Raw genomic sequence first — 22,541 nt, 5'->3', positions numbered from 1 at the left:
TTTATATTAAAAAGTGATTGCTCTCAATTTATTCTTTTTCAGGATTGTTTTAGCAATTCAAAGGCCTGTCCTTTTCCATGTGAATTTTAAAATAAGCTTATCTACGTCTAAGACACTTACTGTGATTTTGGTAGGAACTGCATTAAATCTATATAGATCACGTTGGGGAGAACTGACATCTTTATGATGATGAGTCTTTCAGTTCATGAACACAATGTATTTCTCCACTTATTTAGGTCATCTTTGATTTCCTTCACCAGAATATTGCCATTTTGAGTGCACAGATCCAGTATATGTTTTGCTAACTATATACATATCTAATCATTGCATTTTCTAAACAGTGATTATAAATAGTATTGGTTTTTAAAATAAAAAAATTAATGTTTATTTTGTCTTTGAGAGATAGAGCACCAGCAGGGGAGGGGCAGAGAAAGGGAGACACAGAATCCAAAGCAAGCTCCAGGCTCTGAGAAATCAGCACAGAGTCCGACGTGGGGCTTGAACTCTCAGATTGCGAGATCATGACCTGAACTGAAGTCAAACACTTAACCGATGAGCCACCCTGATGCCCGACTAGTATTATTTTTCATTTTAAATTCTACATTAAATGTGATTGACTTCTATATGTCGATCTTGTATCCTGGATTTTGCTGAATCTAGATTAGTGTTTTATAAACTTCCCCTGGAAGTTTCAATACGCAACCAAAGTTGAGAACCAGTGTTCTAGAAAGGACCATTGGTGAGGTTTTGGTGCTCTTAAAAATACCCCCCTTTTTTTTGTTCTCCAAGGATCTTGCCTTCCACTCAGCACCACCTGGTGTCAACATCAACGTGAAACTTTCTGTTCTTCTTCCCCCTAAGTATTTAGTTAGCTTATCTAATCTGTACCCATTCCTTTCTGTTCATTGGTAAGAGTGAGAAATGTCCTTTCTCCCATTCAAAACAATACAGTTTCTACCTGTGATTCTCATCCTCACCACCTCACCATGGCCATCATGTGAACATTTATGGCCTATTTCTTTCTTGTCTTTTTATACTACTCTATGTGTACTTAAAAAATTGTAATATACCTATTGTAAGTTTTGTTTTATCCTGAGTTTTCACTTATTATCAGCATTGGTTCGTATTCTTAAAATTTCTTTCAAAATGCAATTTTAATGACTACATAGTAGATTTTTCACAATTCTTATAAATAGGTTGTTTCTTTTTTTTAATTTAAATAATGCTGAATAATGCTCTTCTTATGTATGTGTTTTTCTAGGTCTAGGATAGCCTCAAGATAAATTTCCCATAAGTAGAATTGCTAGATTTAGGGCATAACTATTTTCAAGATTCCTGACATAAGGAATATATAAGTATAAGTTGATACATCCTCTTTTTCTTGTCCCCAAAATGAGGCAATTTGGCAATATCTGTTAATTTCTAAAGTGTGTGCCTCCTGGCCCAGCAATTCTGTTTTCCACAAATACTGGCACTAATGCACAGATTGATGATCTAGGACATTTGGTGCAGCTTTTCAGGGGAAAAAAAATTAAACAGTCTAAATGTTTGCCAAGGGGATTTAATAAACTGTACTACATTCAATATTTAATACTGTGTACTACTAAAGGAAATATGATAGGTCTATATGCAATGATGTAGGTGATTTGACCATAATCTAGTAAATGAAGAAAATCAGAATAAGAAAAATGCCTGATTAAAAAAACATGTTGGTAGAGGGAAAATATTTTAGCGCGAGGAAATTTGTCAGGAAACAATATGATTGAGCAATGATTATCTGTGAAGGTAGCATAACATAAGATTTGGAATCAGTTGACATGTGTATAGAAAGGAGAGTAAGAAAAAAAAAAACAAGTTACAGAGCTGTATGTGATTTTATTAAGAGACAGCAGTAAAAATAAAGAAAAAATCATTGAAATAAATGTTCTAGGACAGCAGATATGTTGAAATATTTAAGTGTGCAAAAGTCTGGATAAAATTGAAGTCAAAGAACAAGGGAGAGCAAACACAGGAGCACTGCATTCAGAGAGAGAGAGAGAGAGAGAGAGAGTGTGTGTGTGTTTGTGTGTGTGTGTGTGCATAGGCATACACATAAACCCACAATATTTATAATTTTGTAATATATACAAATATGTTTTGTATATACACAAATTTTGGAGATAAGAAAAATTTAAATGCTTAAAAATGTCAATATATTTTATAATACACCTGGGAAGATAGATACAAAGATACTTACTAGCTGTAAAAATACTTTAAAAGTTTAAATTGCTACAAAAGTGTTTTTTCTCCATCCTTCATGTAATACCATTGAAGAGAAAAGATAATTATATTCTTCTGCACTGTTATATTCAACAAGGTTATGTCTTGAAGGCACATGGACAAAAAAGGCAGATGCATTTTTTAAAATGGTTAGTGGAAGGGCTCCTGGGTGGCTCAGATGGTTGAGCATCCAACTTTGGCTTGGGTCATGATCTCACATTTCGTGGGTTTGAGCCCCACATTGGGCTCTGTGCTGACAGTTAACTCAGAGCCTGGAGCCTGCTTCGGATTCTGTGTCTCCCTCTCTCTCTGCCCCTCCCCTGCTTGTGCTCTGTCTCTCTCTGTCTCTCAAAAAATGAATAAACATTTTTAAAAATTAAAAAATAAAATGGTTAGTGGATAAGAAACCATTTCTATGCAGGGCATGTGTTTCTGTTGTTCTAGGAAGATATGGTAATACCTGGAACAAAGTGGTAAATGCAAACTGAGTTGACCCCTTATGAGTAATTAATAAATGGAGTCTTCTGGAAGCCTTATTTATTAAATTACAAGGTTAAAATGGGTACTGTCAGATCAAAATGGTTAGTTTTAGAGCCATCATTGAAGAGCAAACAATATAGATAATATTAATCCCATGGACTAAATGATATTTGCCTTTTTCTCATTCTAGGAGAGTTTGTATCTTTAATCTGTTTGCCAGGGAAATATGATAAAATAAATTTACTTTCCAAATGTATGACTGCTGGATGGGGAATAACTGAACCATATCGTGAGTATACTCACTGCCTTTTCCAAGATTAGAATCCAAACAAATATTTGTGGAGTATGAATTATTGTTTACTTATTTTTAATTTTTCTGTATTTTTAATAGGAATGATACTAGAAAAAGTCTTTTCCATAAGGGATCTAAAGGTGACTACTTGGGTTTTAGGACATCATATTCATTAGTATTAGTTCATTGATACTTGTAAAAACTTGTGTTAGAGAATATGTAGTGATTTTAGTACCTAACAAATATTTGTGTGTCTCATTTATATGTAATTTTTCCCCAACTGCACTGTGATCACACACACTTGCTTTCACAACAGTATAGGGGCCGCTTCTGTGAAAACCTCTACTTAAAGACACGAGCCTATTCCCAAAGATGTGATGCCTTTTTTTGAAATCGTAGGCTGGTATGAATGGTAAACAGTGGAAACATGATGTGAAAATAGTCTATATATAGGTCAAACCCATGACTCTGATCTCACTTCTACCATGTTCTACAATTGAGTTAACAAGTTAACGAATATCCAGTAAAATAAAGAACAAGTCAGAATGCAGTTTCAATTGTCACCTCCAGTGTCAGCACTTAAACATGAAGTCAAGTCAAAAGAATAAGAGCACCAGGAATCCAATGGAATATAGACTAAACGTGTAAAAAATGAAATGCATTGTTGGCTTTATCAACAACTGATTTGGGTGTAAACTTCCCTGTCCTTCTATATAGTAACGTGAGTTTTCTATCTTCTTAGGACTGTACTAAAGACAAAAGAACCACACGAAGTGGGTTTTTTGCTTGTTTGTTTGTGTGGCTCCTGTTGTATAAGTGACCATGGGGTAATAATATTAGGTTTTCACAAATCACTTAACAAGGTCATTACAGTGCCGAGAGGAGAGAGTGGGTGGGACTTAACCCTTGAATATATATGGGCTATTTTTATCTTATCCTTTAAAAGCATTTGCCTAGGTTATATCTGTTTTTATTCCTTTCCTACTAGAAGATGAATTTTCTAAAACAGTGCAGCAGGCAGCTGTACCACTGATCAGTAGTACATCCTGTCGAAGTTACTGGGGACTGGAGATCAAAGACACCAATATATGTGGAGGGGCTGCAGGATCGTCCTCATGCATGGTAATCCAAGGACGGCATTCTCAGGGTGTCTCATGAATGGGTGTTTGCTGACCACAAAGAGGTATAAGTGCATGGTAGTTTTAAAATGAAAAGTGAGAAGAGGAAGTACTTGTTAAGCTGATGTACTGTCATTGCTAATTTGAAACTTGAGGTGAATGCAATTCTCAAAAGGAATTTCTTGTTCATTTGCTTCATTGATTATGTGAAGTTGATGATCCTCTACTCTTTTTGACCTATAAAAATAAGTTATTACGGTTCAGCTTCACAGCTGAATTAGGCAGCTCAAAGCATCTACTTCTAGTAGCACTGAAAATATAAAGATATTTTAATGTAACTCAAAACCATAATCTGGTGATTTATATTATAAGTAGATGCTTGAAACTTTCTGCAAGGCACAGTCTGTTGTCGGCATTAAACGACTTTGTGTTAAATGTACCTTTAGTCTCTTTTGGAAAGTAGAGATTTTGATCTGATTCAGAGATCTGTAACATTCACCAACTGCCTATTCGCCTCTGCTGTGGTGAGCAGAAATGAGAGATGGCAGAATGACATATGCACTGTCTGATCACCTCTGCAGTGGAGGTGAGCATCCACCGTGACTCGTGCAGCCCGAAGAGCTTCTCTTTTTGCTGGTTGCAGGGAGATTCGGGAGGCCCTCTGCAGTGTGCCCAGGATGGACAATACAAGCTCATCGGTATCGTGAGCTGGGGAAGCAGTAACTGCCAGCCTGCTGCACCGACGGTCTTTGCCAGAATTTCCGCCTACAGGGACTGGATCACATTTGTCACTGGAGGAGAAGCGTGATCACTAAGAGAGTAGCATGGTGGAATTGTGTTCATAAATGGGAAGGGAAATGCCTAACAGAATCCCTGAAAAATAAGCTTTCTCTTATCAGTGTTAAAAGACCCAGTGTCCCTTCCTCCAACCCGTGTCACGGAGGACCTTGGATTGGGTGTGTACACACGTTTAATGTTAAACATTGAACACAGAAACCTAATGTTGATTCAAGCCTCCAGGGAATTTATAATCTGAAATATCATTAAATTCGTATTTAGTATACCATGTATAGGTCATTATTTGAATACCATCATATACACTTTTACTCTTTTTCTAGTTTGGTAACTGTTAGAAGGTATGAAGCAAATGTTATTCAGTCCATATAATTCTTAACTCGCTCACACAGAACAGTGCACTGAGCATGGTGAGATAGGAAAGATCCCTCTAAGTTTCAGAATTTCAGTGAAAAATGGACATTTAAGGAATTATTTATCAGGCTTTTCACTTGATTTTTAAATTTTTAGATAAAATGTTAGGATATTTCAATTGTTTACAAAGCAATTAATTTGTCTGAGCCTCAGTTAACTAATATGCTCATCTTTCTAAGTCGTAGCCAAAAATAAGGGAGAAGGAACTGAGGAAGGCTCCGGAGCCGGAAGACTGAATGAAATCCACCACAGAAATATATAATATAGAATGAGTAAGAGCCTGTGGCAACTCTTTTTTCTTATTTTATACATTTCCATCAAAATTTATCATTTGGTCTCCAAGATTACAGCATTCAGAAAGAGAGTATAGTTCAACTTTAGGTAAGCACCTGTATAACCCAATGAAAGAGGTTATAAGGACGTAGGCAATATGTTTTCTCATTCTCTCTCTGATCTTTCTTTCTCTGTCATTTCTTTGTCCTCAGCCCACACACTCTCTTTCAATCTCTGCTCTCTCTTGCAAATGCTACAAAGGGAAAGTTATAAATATCCTAGTATTTAGTAAAAATTTCATCCATGAATATTGTTCTAAACTGCCTGCATTGATTTAAATTGTGCTTTTCGACAGGGTCTCTGAGTAAAATGGATGATGAGATTTGCAATAGGGATTCTTTAATTCTTTATTTTTTTCAAAATTTTAAATATTTATTTTTGAGAGAGAGACAGAGCATGAGTGGGTAAGGGGCAGAGAGAGAGGGAGACACAGAATCCAAAGCAGGCTCCAGGCTTTGAGCTGTCAGCAACAGACCCCAACACGGGGCTTGAACCCACGAACCATGAGATCATGACCTGAGCTGAAGTCTGACGCTTAATTGACTGAGCCACCCAGGCACCCCAGGATTCTCTAATTCTTATGTTAATCTATCTTGTACTATTTTTACTTTGTTTCTTGTTGAATTTTTCTCATTATTTTAAAAATCAGATTACATTAAAGGGGATTAAACATCGGCTGTATGAAAGTGTCAGTCCTGTCTAAAGGCACCTGGGTGGCTCAGTCGGTTAAGCATCTGACTTCGGCTCAGGTCATGATCTCATGGTTCATGGGTTTGAGCTCCATGTCGGGCTCTGTGCTGACAGCTAGCTCAGAGCCTGGAGCCTGCTTCAGATTCTGTACCTCCCTTTCTCTTTGACCCTCCCCTGCTTACACTGTGTCTCTCTCTCATTCTCTCTTTCTCACAGAAATAAATAAAACATTAAAAAAAATTAAAGTGTCAGTCCTGTCTAAAGCCTTTTTTCTTCACAGTGAGATTTCCTAGTGGTTAATTTTGGTGCTGGCACGATCTCCATTGTGATCTCCTGGGACAGTGACCTGGTGGTGGTGATACTTCAGGGCCATGTCAGCAAAGGATATGGTATTAGCATTCTATGTACCACCTCGGGAAGCTGTCTGATTTTCCTACAAGGGTCAGAAGCTATTTGGTGGTCTGTTTGCAGCTTCAGTTGGCAGTAATTTTTAAACTCTTCCATATTTAATCTTTTCTCTAGTGAAGAGGACTCAGACCGTTCTATTTGCCCTGCCTCTGGCTGAAAGCCAATTCAATTGAGGAGGGGCAAACATTTTCTTACTTTGACCTTCTTTGCAAGAACTCTCCTGTTTGCATTGTAAGGTCAAGTGGTATGTGTACCAGATGCCAATCAAAACAGTATAAATTGCTATAGTAGGTATATAGCCAAATTTAAAGAAATTAGAAACCTAATCACCTAATTTTTCATGTATGTATTTAAAAATGTTATTTTTGAGCCCCTACTATGTGGCAAATGGAGGCAACCAGAAAGAAGTTTCCCTCATCTTTAGACTCTCATTACAGTGGAGAAGAATGATGCACCAAGATAATTATCGTTCACCATGCTGTGAGAGCTGGCCGCCTATGAGAAGAACCAACACTTTCTGCAGGAATGGGTGATGGTTTTGCAGAAATATTTGAGCTCAAGTATTAGTCGTTTTTTTTTTTTTTGGTTTAAAGTGATACATGCCAATCTCTTATGTTAAAGGAATCTGTATCAAACTATTTTCCTATCAACAACACCATATATCCTGAATATCTCCTGTCATTTAGATTTTTGGAAAATGTGTTCATTCTTTTTTTTTTTTATTTTGAGAGGGAGAGAGTGTGCACGATAATGGGGGAGAGGCAGAGAGGGAGAGAAACATCAGCACAGAGCCCGATGTGGGCTTGATCTCATAACCCCTAAGATCACAACCTGAGCTGAGGTCAAGAGCCAGACAGTCAATTGGCTAAGCTACCCAGGTGCCGTAAATGTGCTCATTCTTTTTTTTTTTTTTTTTAATGTTTTTTATTTATTTCTGAGAGAGAGACAGCGTGAGCAGGGGAGGGTCAAAGAGAGAGGGAGATACAGAATCTGAAACAGGCTCCAGGCTCCAGGCTCTGAGCTAGCTGTCAGCACAGAGCCTGACACAGGCTCGAACCCACAGATTGTGAGATCATGACCTGAGCCAAAGTTGGATGCTTTGGCTGAGCTTTTTAACTGACTGAGCCACCCAGGTGCCCCTAAATGTGTTCATTTTTAAGCCAGAAATTGCATTACTTCATTTCTTCTCACCAACCCCACCTTGTCTCTTTCATATGATTTTCAGTACTCTAGTTCCAACATTTCATGCATGTTCTTTGTCAATTCAAGAGTCAACAATGTAAGTCTAACAAGTATCTCATTTTCACCAAAGGTTAAGAGTGTTTGGCCCTTGTCTTGATTTCATCTTGGTCTCGGCTGTATTGCCACCAGATTATCACTCTCATTCTCCTTGTCCCCAAAGATATTTGTAAGAGTAAATTATCAAATTGTCAAATAATGGCAACACAAACAGCTGCTGGGACCAAAACATATAAAACCTCTTTAAAAGAGGTCAAATACGGGCATCTGGGTGGTTAAGTCAGTGGGGCATCCAACTCTTGATTTTGACTCAGGTTATGATCTCATGGTTTGTGAGTTTGAGCCCTACATGGGGCTCTATGCTGATGGCATGGAGCCTACTTGGGATTGATTCTCTCTCTCTCTCAAAATAAATAAGCTTAAAAAAAAAAAAAAGTCAGGGGTACCTGAATGGCTCAGTAGGTTAAGCGACCAGCTTCAGCTCAGGTCATGATCTCACGGTTCCTGGATTCGAACCCTATACTGGGCTTTGCACTGACATCATGGAGCATACTTAGGCTTCTCTGTCTCCCTCTCATTGTCTGCACCTCCCCCACTAGTGTTCTCTCTCTCTCTCTCTCTCTCTCCCTCAAAAATAAACATTAGGAAAAAACTAAGAAAAAAAGAGGCAGGATATAGTGGGAGAATTTTAACAGGCATTGAAAATTAGTAATCAAGACAGCAATTATAGTATTGCTGCAGAGACTGAGCAATAGAACAGAATACAAAAGCAAGAAACAATGCCTTTCTGCGTTCTCTTAAATTGGTACACAGTTGCATAGTGTGACAATATAAACGTAACGAGAACGTGGAGCAAGGGGAATCTCCTTGATGCTGGTGGGGCTAGGGAATAATCAAGAACTCCAGCTTTGAGACTGAGACAAGATCAGTAAAATCGAAGATGCCAGTGTCCTCTGAGTCTGCAATTCTACCTCAGGTATATGCCCTAGGGAATTGTCTTCAACCATGGCTGCAATTAAATGTAAAATCCGGATCATGAGGAATGATCTTTCTAAAGCTCCTGGCATGATTCTAATGTGCAGTCAGAATAGAGAGCAGTGTCAAAGAGGAAATGAGGCAGCCATGACCACTGCATATGTACAAGAATGTTTACAGAAGCATTAGTATCGGCAAAAAGCTGGAATTCAAAATGCCCTGTATAGAAGCATGGACAATCAAAATGTAGTGTACTTACACAGCAGTAAAAAACAGAAAATCAAAATGTAGTGTACTTACACAGCAGTAAAAAACAGAAAACAATCCACGCTCTCTTTAAGTGAATCTTAGAAACAATGCTGAGCTTAAAAAGCAAATTTCAGAGGATAAGGTGCCATTGTAAAGCTCAGAAACCAGCAAACTTAAACATTACTTTGCTTAGGCTTACATCATGTATGGTTGAAAAAGACCAGGGATGTAGGCCAGCATTTGGAGTAGTGGGAAGGCAGTAAGATATGTTGGAGGAACCACACACAAGTCATTTCAATGCTATTAATAATTTTTTTTAATTTTTTTTTTTTAATTTCTAAGAGAGAGAGAGAGACAGCGTGAGCAGGGGAGGGTCAGAGAGAGAGGGAGACACAGACTCTGAAACAAGCTCCAGGCTCTGAGCTGGCAGTCAGCACAGAGCCCGACGCGGGGCTCGAACCCACGAACCACGAGATCATGACCTAAGTGAAAGTTGGATGCTTAACCGACTAAGCCACCCAGGCGCCCCTCAATGCTATTAATAATTTTCTAGTTAAGTTGGGTAGTGGCTTCATGGATATTTATTATCTTCATAACTTACATGTGCTTCTGTATATATCAAATACACCAGGTAAATATACTTAAAAGCCTTTTTAAATTTTATTGCTTTATTGTCTATCCTTCCAGGGTTTTTATGCAAATAAATGCAAACATGAATGCATATTTTTTTTCCTTACAAATAGTTTATTGTTAAGTTGGTTTCCATGTAACACCCAGTGCTCATCCCCACAAGTGCCCTCCTCCATGCCCATCCCCCCTCCCCCCCACATCCATCAGTCCTCAGTTTTTGTCAGCATTCAAGAGTCTCTCATGGTTTGCCTCTCTCCCTTTCCCCCACCATTTCCCCCCTTCTTCTCCCCCTTGTTCCTCCGTCAAGTTCCTCCTAATCCTCCTATACGTGCAAACATATGATATTTGTCCTTCTCTGCCTGACTTATTTCGCTCAGCATAACACCCTCAAGGTCCATCCATGTTGCTACACATGGCCAGATTTCATTCTTTCTCATTGCCATGTAGTATTCCATGGTATAGATAAACCACATCTTCTTGATCCATTCATCTGTTGATGGACACTTAGGCTCTTTCCATGTTTTAGCTACTGTGGAGAGTGCTGCTATGAACATTGGGGTACATGTGCTCCAATGCATCAGCATTTCTGTGTCTCTTGGGTAAATTCCTAGCAGTGCTATTGCTGGGTCATAGGGGAGTTCTAGTGTTAGTTTCCTGAGGAACCTCCACATTGTTCTCCAGAGGGGCTGCAATGAATGCATATTTTTATCCCCCCTCCCATTAAACACAAAAATAACATGTAAATTGTTCTAAACTTGCTTTTTCCACTTGATCATATAGGCTGTAGATCTTTCCATATCACTGTGTGTTTTTTAAAATATTTTTATTGGGGCACATGGGTGGCTCAGTCCATTAAGCATCAGAGTTCAGGTCAGGTCACGATCTCGCTGTCAGTGGATTCCAGCCCCGTGTCAGGCTCTGTGCTGACAGCTCGGAGCCTGGAGCCTGCTTCAGATTCTGTGTCTCTCTCTCTCTCTACCCCTCTCCCACTTATGCTCTCTCTCCCTCTCTCAAAAATAAATATTAAAAATTTTTAAAAATATATTTTTATTGGGGCGCCTGGGTGGCTTAGTCGGTTAAGCGTCCGACTTTCGCTTAGGTCATGATCTCGCGGTTCGTGGGTTCGAGCCCCGCGTCGGGCTCTGTGCTGACTGCCAGCTCGGAGCCTGGAGCCTGTTTCAGTCTGTGACTCCTTCTCTCTCTGACCCTCCCCCGCTCATGCTGTCTCTCTCTCCCTCTCCTAGAAATAAATAAAACATTAAAAAAATATATTTTTATTGAAGTATAATTACCATACAATTTTATATTAGCTTCAGGTGTACAATATAATGATTCAACAATTCTATACATTGCTAACTGTACTCCAAGTCCATTTTATCTCACCCATGCCCCTCACCCGCGTAAGGCCATTTTAATTACACTAGATCCTCAGGGTAGAATCGGTCCTTCTGTCTGGTTAATTAGAATGTTCCATACACATCTAGAGCATTAGACCCTCTCATTTTTCTGTGATTCCCTTTGCCTAGAAAGCACAAATTGCTCTTGTGACTTGCATTTGCTGATATCACTTTTAACAATCAGCCTATTTGTTAATTTTGCTTAGTTAATGCTGGAAGTTACACTTTGCCCTATCCATATCTAGGGAAAAGGGGTTTTAAATGTGTCTGAATATCTTCTGGATGCCAGATATTGCCTGATATTTCTATTGGGTTCCTTTAATTATTCAAGCTAATCCTTATGAAAATGTTTTGAATGAAATATTAATAACCCCTGGGCTATTAACATAGCCCAGGGCATAGGGATTAAGTGTTGGTTCTGAAGCCAGACTTCTTGGGTTCAAATTCCAGCTCTATCATTAATTAGTGTTATGACTTTGGGCAAATTAGCCTTGTTGTACTTCCAATTCCTCATCTATAAAATGGACATAATAAAAGAAACCTCTTCATAGAGGTATCCTATAGTTAAAGGAGTTCGTAAGTTTAAAACACTTCAAAGAATGGCTGGCCCCTAGTAAACTTTCAATTCATGTTATTATCTTGTGCATTTTCCTTTATTTATTATTATTTTAATGTTTTATTTATTTTTGAGAGAGAGACAGCATGAGCAAGGGAGGGTCAGAGAGAGAGGGAGACACAGAATCCGAGCACAGGCTCCAGGCTCTGAGCTTTCAGCACAGAGCCTGATGCGGGGCCTCGAACCCACAAACCATGAGATTATGCCCTGGGTAGAAGTCGGACATTCAACTGACTAAGCCGCCCAGGTGCCCCAAAGTATAATTCTTTATTTCTTGCTATCCTTGTCCCATTTCCTCTAGTAAACGTTTATAAAGTCCAGAAGATATCATATAACAATAGGAGTATAAGAATGAGATAACAGAGAAAATAGAGGAGAGAAATTAAGAAAATAGAAAACTTCCTAGAACCAAAGGGCATGAGTTGCCAGGCTGAAAGGAGCCACTGGATACACCGCACACCAATGAAGACATGGATCCATATTGACACATCACTGAAATTTACGAGTACTAGGGACAAGAAAATGGTGTAAGATTTCAGAGAAAAATAGGTCTCACACAATGGGACAGGGATCTGAATGGCTTTAGACTTCCCCTTGGGAATATTTAAAGCAAATTTTGCCACGTTGACCTCTCCACTGGACTTCTTCTTCTTCTTCTTTTTTTAATGTTTATTTATCCTTGAGAGAGACAGAGCATGAGCAGGGAAGGAACAGAGCGAGAGAGGGACACAGAATCTGAAACAGGCTCCAGGCTCTGAGCTGTCAGCACAGAGCCTGACTCGGGGCTCGAACCCACGAACCGTGAGATCATGACCTGAGCCGAAGTTGGACGCTCAACCGACTGAGCCACCCAGGCGCTCCACCACTGGACTTCTTAAGTATGCCTGTGACAGAACTACTGCAATTCCCTGAAGAATGCTCTGAGAGCAAGGAGGACGGCACACTGTCCATTTTGGCCTTTGCTAGCACATTTAAAACTTTATCATAATTAAGTCTTTTCAGTTTTTCCCTGACAAATATCATCATTTAACGGAATCAAGCCTATTTCTTCGACGTATAGACAAAAAGGAAAATATAAGAATGGTACTAATCTCTCATAGTTTTGCCTCTGAATGGAAGACTCCAGTGGATTCCTATGTGTTCCTCATGGAGTTGGCTTATGATAGACATGATGTTAATGGTTTCCCCTAACTCAGGCTCAGTGATCTCCAATGCTACTATTGTGGGAATGCCAAGGGGGAATCAGTGTGTTCTAGAACGTCACCCTTATAGGATGGAAGTGATATCAAAGCAGCAGCCCCAATTTGTGTCAAGGACTCTGAACTTTAATGGGATTCCCCCCAATATAAATATACTCCATGAGAGGAAAATCAACTTCTGACCAAGTTTACTCCCTCAAAGCCCAGTTCAGGAGGAAGTGTGTGTAGGGCAAGGGAGAATGATTATGTCTCACTGACTTCTTTCCTTCTAAGACCCAGACAGAAAGGAGAGGCCCTTACTACTGTTGGCTCAACTATCCTTTATTTTTAGAAAAACAAGTTTAATAAATAAAAGAATTTGTTAAGTTAGGCTCTTTTAACAGTAATAGTAAGGTATATATTCATAATTTTTAATCAAAGCATTTCTATCCTGACCATATAGTATCTATATATATAGTTGTTTATGCATTTTTGACCCGATATGAAAATTACCTTGTAGGGACATATCCCATATATGGGATGGAAATTATGTCATCTTTTTTAGCTCAACATTAATGTTAGATAATTATATCAGAAAATGGAAAATTACCTTCTGCTCTGCTCAGTTGAAACTTGACTGTTTTTTACTCTCATAGCATACTGTTTTTTCCCCTAAGTACTAAGAAGTACTTAGATTATATTATGTAATTATGCCTATTTGCCATGTACATAAAAATTATAAAAACATAAAGACACATACATACAAATGAACTTGTTTTTAGATACTCTCTTCTGAAGTTCATCTGGATTTATGAATTTATAAATATTAACATTAATAGGTGAAAATTAGGTAGTGATTGTTATAGGGGTTATTAGACATTTGGTCTGGGAGGTTACATTTGTGTCTCGAGAGCACAGTACAATGTTTTTAAAAATTTTGACTTTGAAAGCATTTGGATGACACATATGTGTATGCGACCAACATGCATACACATATGTATAGCCTGACTCCTGAAGGCATCTGAGTTTGATGGGTGTTAAAGCTTGCAGACTTTTCTATTTATGTCATATTATTGAAATCAAAATTTGGAGGCACCTGGATGGCTCAGTCATTTATGTGTCTAAGTCTTGATTTTGGCTCAGGTCATGATCTCGTGGTTCATGGGTTCAAGCCCCTAGTTGGGCTCTGTACTATCTGTGCAGGGCCTGTTTGGAATTCTATTTCCTTCTCTCTCTCTCAGGATAAATAAAAATAAAAGATTTGGGGGCACCTGGTGGCTCAGTTGGTTAAGCATCCCACTTTGGCTCAGGTCATGATCTTGCAGCTTGTGGGTTTGAGCCCTGCTTCAGGCTCTGTGCTAACAACTCAGAGCCTGGAGCCTGCTTCAGATTCTGTCTCCCTCTCTCTCTGCCCCTCCCCCACTTGCTCTCTCCCTCTCTTTCAAAACTAAACATTAAAATAAATTAAGAAAAACAAGTACAGGTTGTTTAGTGCCAGTTTAAGTCCCCAGTTTAAAACCTATTTCCTAATTCTCTTCAACAGGTAATATATAATATTTTTGTTTTAAACAAATTGTGTTACAGATATAACACCCACCACCAATGATATAGGATTAAATATTCACCCCTCTTTTAAAGTTAAGCTGAGTTTCAGTCTCCAGGAGAAATTACTTTTGTCTTCATTTGGCAGCCTGGAAAATGGTGAGTTGTTTTCTAAAGAAGGAAGATCAAACTAGTCAGTTTTGCTATACTGGGAAATCCAACTCTTAGGGGTCAGTAATTACCCTGAAAACAGACTCCTCTGGAGACCAGGGACCAGGTCTAACTAAGTGAAAAACAGCCAGCTTCTCTCCAAGCAAGAGCCCATATAGTTTTAGACCCACAAAGAAGGAAGGTCTGCTGGTACCCTGTGGCTAAAGTAAAGAAGTACTTAGATATTTACTAACTGACTTAGTTCTCGTAACAATCATATGAGATATTACCGTGCTATTTTACAGAAAAGGAAACGAGATGAAATAATGTGCCCATAAATGGTTGAACTGGAATTTTAACCCAGTAAATCCTAGCCCCAGTGTCTAAGCTCTTACCCACTACAGTAAGCTTCTTCTCAAATATGTGAAGGACTAACCGTGACAGGAAAGTCTGGAAATGAAATTGCATCAGTGGAAACACTGATTTTCAATTTAGTGAAATTTCGTTTGAAAAAGGAAGTTTAAATGTTCTTGACGAGAGGAAATGAGGCAAACAGAAGGCACAAAACGTGGTGCGGATTGTACTGATAGGCATTAGGGTTGCAAATGATAAATCCTGCGCCCAAGTCTGTCATTAGCGATGAAGCACTCTATGAGGCGTTGAGATTCGTTCTGTGGCCCCTAAGTGTCAGTAGGAAGGTAACCCGTGCCTTCCAAGAGAAGCTGATTCTTTATTGGCCACGTGGTTACACCTAAAATATATTTCAACCTCTGTTCTGCTTAGCCACACCCCTTTCACATTGACCACACCTGTTGATTCACAAAGCACTTCGTAAGCAAAGGGAATATCGCGAGAACTCTACATTGTCTCCCATCTGACGTTTTCAGTGGTGGTTGTCGCTTTTGTTCTCGCGATATTTTCGGGTGAACTGGAGCCCGGCGACCCGGGCTTCTGTGAAACATGGCGGCCGGCTGGTACCGTAACACAAGGTAAAATACTGAAACCCCGCCGGGTGATGTTCTCCCGATTGTTCCAAGGCTGTTCAGGTAGTGAATGTCGTTAAGGGGGCTGAGAGTCTATCGTGGGGTTGGGTCCCTGTCTCCATCAGTCTCTTTTGGAGAAAGGGCCGGACTGGGGGAGCCGCTCCACCTCCCCCGGGGGCGTTACTGGCAGGACCCTGGGCAGCGCAGCGCGGGGGAGCTCCGGTCTCCCCAGTCCGGTGTCTGTGCGCTGTCTCGCAACTTGAATGAGTTTAAGTACTTCTCCGATACCTGCTAATCCTGACCCATTGCTTCTCACTGCGCCCTGTGCCCCGGTGGCTCCTCTCGTCCTCAGGGAGAAAGGTCCCGCGTTGTGAAGACCAGCCGGAACGTGTCCCGATCCTCCCGGGTGTCTGGCTCCCCGCCCCCATTCAGACGAATTCCAAATCCTTGGCAGCAAGTTGCTGTCTTTAAGAAAGCCCGAGGTCTTGGCCTTGTCTCCAGAGTTTTGCACGCCGCCTGGGGGAATGAAAAAGGGGCAGGGCTGGCGAGATGCTTTAGGAGAGACAGGTCCGAGTATCACTACTTTTCTTAAACCCCCGAGGGTTAAGAAACCCTCAGAAGGGAACTTGTCAATTCATGGTAGAGAATAGCCTTGGATATAGGTGATTTGTAGAGTTGATAAGTCATTGTTTGAGAAAACGTGTTTAAGTAACTTTTGTATTTTGGATTTAGTGCCGTCGAGACTTCAGGCAAAGTTACATAATATCTGTTAAAATGTTGCAAGACTGGCTTTCAGAGGCAGTTAAAGATACATTTACAAAGCGGACTTACTCATTTGTTTGAAGTTGTATTTAAGTAATTGCCTGGCCTGATACATAAACTCTGGTATATCGCCATGAAAAGAAATGAGTCAGGCTTGTTCAGTTAAGAATTCAGGAGGTTTGCTTGTTTTGTTTATTGATATCTTTAAGTTTATGCAGTTATTCCAGTTCAAAAAACATGAACAAAATAAATTTCATGGTTTTGGGAGGAGAAGGAGAGGAGTTTTGTTTCATTGATAAACTGTAGTACACAACTGAGTTGAAATGGCTTGAGGGTACATATCATAAAAATATATCAAGCTTGAAAGATCTCTCAAAGGAAATTAGGCTTCGCCTGGAACAACAAAAAAGAATTAGAAAAAATATATATAAATTTATTTTATTTAGGGGTTCATGGTTTCATTGGAAGAGATAGTGAAACTCATTTTTAGTAGAAGTTACCTTAGGCAGTCTAGTAGCTAACAAACCCTATTTAACAGTTTTTTTTTTCTGTATTCTGATTATGCCTTTTAATGTCACAATGGCAAATTAGCCTCTTTGTGTCTTAGTTTCCTTATCTGCAAAATGAGAATAAGAATAATAATACCTAAGTCTGTAAGGTATTTGGTGAGGATTTAATGAGTTAAAGCACACAAAGCACTTAGAACAATGCCTATCATGTGGTTAGCATTCATTAAATATTAGCTCTTGTTATTTTAACATTTCTATTTCCTAACTTCTGTTTTTACTCACAAGATATTACCTTGGTACTTAGTCAAAATAAAGACTGAAAAAGACCCTTTTTTAAAAAAATGTTTATTTTTGAGAGTGCATGCAGGTCAGGGGCAAAAGGGGTGGTGGTGCTGAGGACCCAAAGCAGGCTCTGCGCTGACAGGCTGACAGCAGCAAGCCCTAAGGAGTGGGGCTGAACCTGACCAGCTGCGAGATCAGGACCTGAGCCCATTCCGGACATTAACCCGACTGAGCTGCCCAGGTGCCCCTGAAGAAGACGCTCTTTATTTTTTAGTTTTTAAAAATGTTTTTATTGATTTCTGAGAGAGAGAGAGAGACACTGTGAGCAGGGCAGGGTCAGAGTGAGGAGACATAGAATCTGAAGCAGGCTCCAGGCTCTGAGCTGGCTGTCAGCACAGCCCGATGCGGGGCTTGATTCCACGAACCATGAGATCATGACCTGAGCCGAAGTCGGATGCTTAACCGACTGAGCCGCCCAGGTGCCCCAAGAAGACACTCTTTAAAGTAATTTCTTTCTGATCCCAAAACTGATTAAACACTCTCTTTATGTGGTTAATGTCTTTAAACTCCATCTTCCAACTGCTTGCTTCCTTAAGCTGTTATCCTCTATTGATTGCTAAGGTACAAATTCCTCCTTTCTCCTATTCCATATGGTCTTACTAGTCTAGGTCAGTTTTTCTACTCTTGGTGCTTGTTAACCCATTCTTCTTGCATTTGGAGATATTCACTCATTTTGTTATAAAGGTATTGTATTTCATGTGTCCCTGACCATTTCCACCTCGGTTTTGTACACTTTTTTTTTTTAAGTTTATTTTTGAGAGAGACCAAGACAGCATGAGTGGGGGAGGGGTGCAGAGAGAGACAGAGAGAGAGAGAGAGAGAGAGAGAGAGAATCCTAAATAGGCTCTGCACTGTCAGGGCAGAGCCCAGTGTGGGGCATGACCCACGAACTGTGAGTCATGACCTGAGCTGAAACCAAACCAAGAGTCAGACCCTTAACCAACTGAGCCACTCAGGTGCCCCTCAATTTTGTACTTTGATTGAGTAGTTAGTATACTCAGTCTATTCTTTGAGGAGGATTATATTTGTCCTTGCTTCACATTACTACTAGGTACTTCCAAATTGTATTGCCATCACTCTACAGTCTCTTCTCTTAGCTTTTCTATCACTTTAATATCATCTTCATTCTATTCATGATATTTAAAAAAAAATTTTATGTCTTTATTTTGAGAGACAGAGACAAAGAGCAAGCAGGGGAGGGGCAAAGAGAGAGGGAGACACGGAATCCGAAGCAGGCTCCAGGCTCTGAGCTGTTGGCACAGAGCCCAATGTAGGGCTCGAACTTATGAACCAAATCATGACCTGAGCCAAAGCCGTACACTTAACCGACTGAGCCACCCAGGCACCCCTATTCATGATATTATTAATTAACCTCAGATGCTATCACACCTTCCCCGAAGACTTAAACATAAATTTAAAATCTTTGCATTTCTTTTGAGAATTAGAAACATTTATCACATGACTTATTTTTATCTTGGTTAGAAACTGTGCGGTAACCTGTATGTCTCCCTCCTGCCTTTTAATTAAAATCTAATAGAGGATTTTGTGATGCTGAGGATCTTTACAAATTTGTCACACAACTAGTAAGGGCCAAGAAAGTAACCCAAGTTTTTCTGACCATAAAATTCATATTTATACCATCTTACTCAGCTTCTGAGTTTTCCTTTTTTACAAAACACTTTGAAAGTTGTTAGATTTATTTGAATTATGTTGGGGTAAACAATTTTATTATTTTTTTTAAAAAAAAGTTTAATGAGAGAGAGAGAGAGAGAGAGAGAGAGAGAGAGAGAGAGACAGCATGAGTGGGGGAGGGGCAGAGAGTAAAGGGAGACAATCTAATGCAGGCTCCAGGTTCTGAGCCCAACGTGGGGCTCAAACCCATGAACTGTGAGATCATGCACTGAGCTGAAGTTAGACTCTTAACCAACTGAGCCACCCAGGCGCCCCTGGGGTAAACAATTTTAAAAACAACATGAACTCTTCCAAAACAATCTTAAGTTTTAAAGTGAAAAGCATTAAGTACTTTTGGATGATAGCTAGTATTTGTCAATTGAAACTAAGTTATCTTTCATAAAAATGTTTTTAAGTGTAAAGTATTCTAATGCAATGTAATCATGATTTTATAGATAAGTAGTTTTGCTTTTTGTTTCTGAAGTTCATTTATGGCCTTTGATAATATTTATTTGATGTCTGTTCTCATTCTTATTAGTTCCTTGTATTAGTTTCATGGGGCTGCTAGTTCCCATAAACTGGATGGCTTAAAAACATCGACATTTAGGGGCACCTGGGTGGCTCAGTCGGTTAAGTGTCCGACTTCTGCTCAGATCATGATCTCGTGGTCCGTGGTTTCGAGCCCTGCATTGGGCTCTATGCTGACAGCTCAGAGCCTGGAGCCTATTTCAGATTCTGTGTCTCCCTCTCTCTGTCTGCCCCTCCCCAGCTCATGCTCTGTCTCTCTCTGTCTCAAAAATAAATAAACATTAAAAAATTTTTTTTAAAAATTGACATTTATCTCAGAGTTCTGGAGGCTAGCAGATGAAATCAAGGTCTTGGCAGTGCCATGGTACCTCTGACTGCTGTAGGAAAGAACCTTCCTTGCGTCCTGTAGCATCTGGGTACTCATTGGCTTTTCTTGGCTTGTAGATGCATCACTCTTACCTCTGCCTCTTCATGTGGCATTCTCTTCTGCTTGTGTGTCTTAAGAGAACAGCAGTCATTGGATTTTGGACCACCCTAATCCAGTATGATCACATCCTAACTAATTACATCTTCAAAGACCCAACTAGTATGTTTCCAAATAAGGCCCATTTACCAATACCAGGATTAGGACTTCACTATCCTTGTAGGGGACACAGTTCAGCCCACAACATGGTCATATATATTAACCAATTAAATATTTCTTATATTGCCAAATATATATTAAAAATAGAAGTTAGCTCATAAAATGTGGGTAGCAGGAGTAAAATTGTTTCTCCATTTTTGTCTGGAGAAGTAGTAAAACTTAATTGAGCAGACTGTAAAAGGTGTCATGAATTCTTTGTTTTAATTTTGGGAAAACATAGTGTCATTATATTCAAATGGATGCAGTGGTGAAATATGGGCTTTGTTCACATTAATTAAATTGAGTTTTGATAATGTGTGTGTGTTCCAGAATGAAAGGTGGTTTCTTATTTCTCATGCAGTTTTTCAAAGCATTGCCTTAGTCTCACCTGTTATCAATGACTTCCTCAACTTTGTTTTACTTCTTAATATACATGACAATTTAGGGGAGAAATTGAAGAAAACAGATTGGAGATTGGGAAAGTACGAAGAGCAGCACCAACCAGTGGGCAAAGAAATCAAATGCAGTGGCTTCTAAATTTTTAGATTTTTGTGGACCTGCACAAAATATAGAGGAGAAACAGGGAAAGGAACTGGATTTGAGGGCTGATGTAGAAAATTGCAGTTTTTAATTTTAGTAAAGCAGGACATCCCAAAACAAAAGAAACAAAAACCTCTGTTACCTGCTTTTATCATTTCATAAAAGAAAGGACATTTTGACACACATCTAAAAGGAAGGAAATAATCTCAGATAAAATATTTTTAAATTGAATACATTTAGCTTTAAAAGTTTCATATTTTTCATTTAGGTTCAGAAAACAAAATTTGCTAATAGAATGGCAGTGAGTTCTGGAAACCAGTGATGTGGGGTATTTCTAAACGCATTTTTAAAAATGGCAAAAAGAGTGGGGGCAGGAGCAGTGGAACTGGATAACTGGGAATCCGGCGTATTGAAAACACAGGGAAAGCGAAGAACAAATTCTTTCCTAGTTAGGAAATTAAAGAGCTGGAAGGATAATTGGTTCTGCTCAGAGAGGAAAACTAGTGTTTTGGATTTTGGAGATGGAACTGTTTTAAAAGTTAAGAGAAGCCAAAACATGGTCTTGCTTGCATGTGGCTTTGCATGGATGGAGGTCACTGGCATAGGAAATCGGGTAAACTTACATGGTAAAGGCATTATCATTGCAAACGAATGCCACAGGATGAGTGTCATAGGGTCACGATTTGCAAAGGATTGTGACAGAATGGGGAAGAAGAGAAGCCTATTGAATGATCCAGGTGCTAAAGTTATTAAGGAAATTTTAAATATATCCAGATGTTAACAGACAATGATCACAAGTACTGAAGTGTCAGTGTACACTGAGGTTTGGAGCATGGACTCTGCTGGAATCTCTCTGGGCTCTCTGGAATCAAGTCAATTGGGTTCAAATCCAGGTTCTACTGCTTGCTGTGTAGCCCTGAAGATCTTACTTGACTGTTCTGTGCCTCATTTTTCTTATCTATAAATGAGAATAAAAGTATCTTTTTTTAAGTATTTATCGATTTTTGAGAGAGAGAGTGAATGTCTACGAGTTGGAGGGTGGGCAGAGAGAGAGGAGAGAGAGAGAATCCCAACCAAGCTCTGCACTGTCAGTGCAGAGCCTGATATGGGGCTTGAACTCTTGAGCCATGAGATCATGACCTGAGCCGAAATCAAGAGTCGGATGTTCAACTTACTGAGCCACCCAGGCACCCCTGTGTTAATTATTATTAGAAATATACTTGAAAAGGAAAGAGATGGTTGAGAAATCATAATAAAACATATACTGCCTTTCCCGGTGAGTCTCAGAAATGAAGTAAGGATTTGAAGGGAATTACCACCAGGAGAATGTCAAGTTTCATGAAGAAAGCAGGTAAAAGGATTGCTTTTAGAAAAACTGGAAGTTACTGGATAACTTGTTCCTCTCAGAACAGTGGCTCTATAGAGTAGAGTGGCAAGTATTGGAGATGGAATGAGTTTCTTCGATGCAGGTTAGTGCTGATCTAACAGGAATGGGACAGGAGGAGGAGCAGAGTGGCAAGGTGCCCCATTCTAGAAGAGCAATCATGGAAAACAGGAACGGAAGATGCTAGATTGAGACTGGGAGGTCGCTAGGTGGGAGGAGTGCTGAATAAGCTGTATGACTTGTTAGAAGTTTGTAAAACTTACTAGCTGCTTGTCATATCTTTGTATTTATATATAATTTAAAGGAACACATTTATAAAGCTTACAAAAATACAGCAAGTTTAGGAGTAAAGTTCAGTTTATTTGCTCAATTGTGCTATACCTATTATGTATTCTAGGTACTAGGACTAATATAATGGAAAAAAACCCCAAAAAT

At 39.4% G+C, this 22,541-nt stretch overlaps 2 protein-coding genes across 3 annotated transcripts in view; both read left to right on the top strand.

Moving 5' to 3' along the window:
- The window catches only part of OVCH1 (ovochymase 1), an 81,308-nt gene extending 76,143 nt beyond the window's left edge, over positions 1-5,165 (top strand). Inside the window, exons 33-35 of the mRNA XM_039255270.1 lie at positions 2,930-3,028; positions 4,020-4,153; positions 4,793-5,165. Of these exons, the coding sequence (XP_039111201.1) occupies positions 2,930-3,028; positions 4,020-4,153; positions 4,793-4,957 (398 nt within the window). The 3' untranslated portion in view covers positions 4,958-5,165. The remainder of the gene's footprint in view (positions 1-2,929; positions 3,029-4,019; positions 4,154-4,792) is intronic.
- A 10,480-nt stretch (positions 5,166-15,645) lies between these two features.
- Positions 15,646-22,541, top strand: part of ERGIC2 (ERGIC and golgi 2) — a 49,501-nt gene continuing 42,605 nt past the window's right edge. For both annotated transcript variants that reach the window (XM_039255269.1, XM_039255267.1), the window contains exon 1: positions 15,646-15,754. The gene's annotated coding sequence lies outside the window, so the exon portion shown is untranslated. The remainder of the gene's footprint in view (positions 15,755-22,541) is intronic.

The sequence above is a fragment of the Hyaena hyaena genome, unplaced genomic scaffold, assembly GCF_003009895.1.
Source record: "Hyaena hyaena isolate Hyena2069 unplaced genomic scaffold, ASM300989v1 scaffold_520, whole genome shotgun sequence".
Lineage (NCBI taxonomy): Eukaryota > Metazoa > Chordata > Mammalia > Carnivora > Hyaenidae > Hyaena > Hyaena hyaena.
This window is presented reverse-complemented; position numbering and strand designations above follow the sequence as displayed.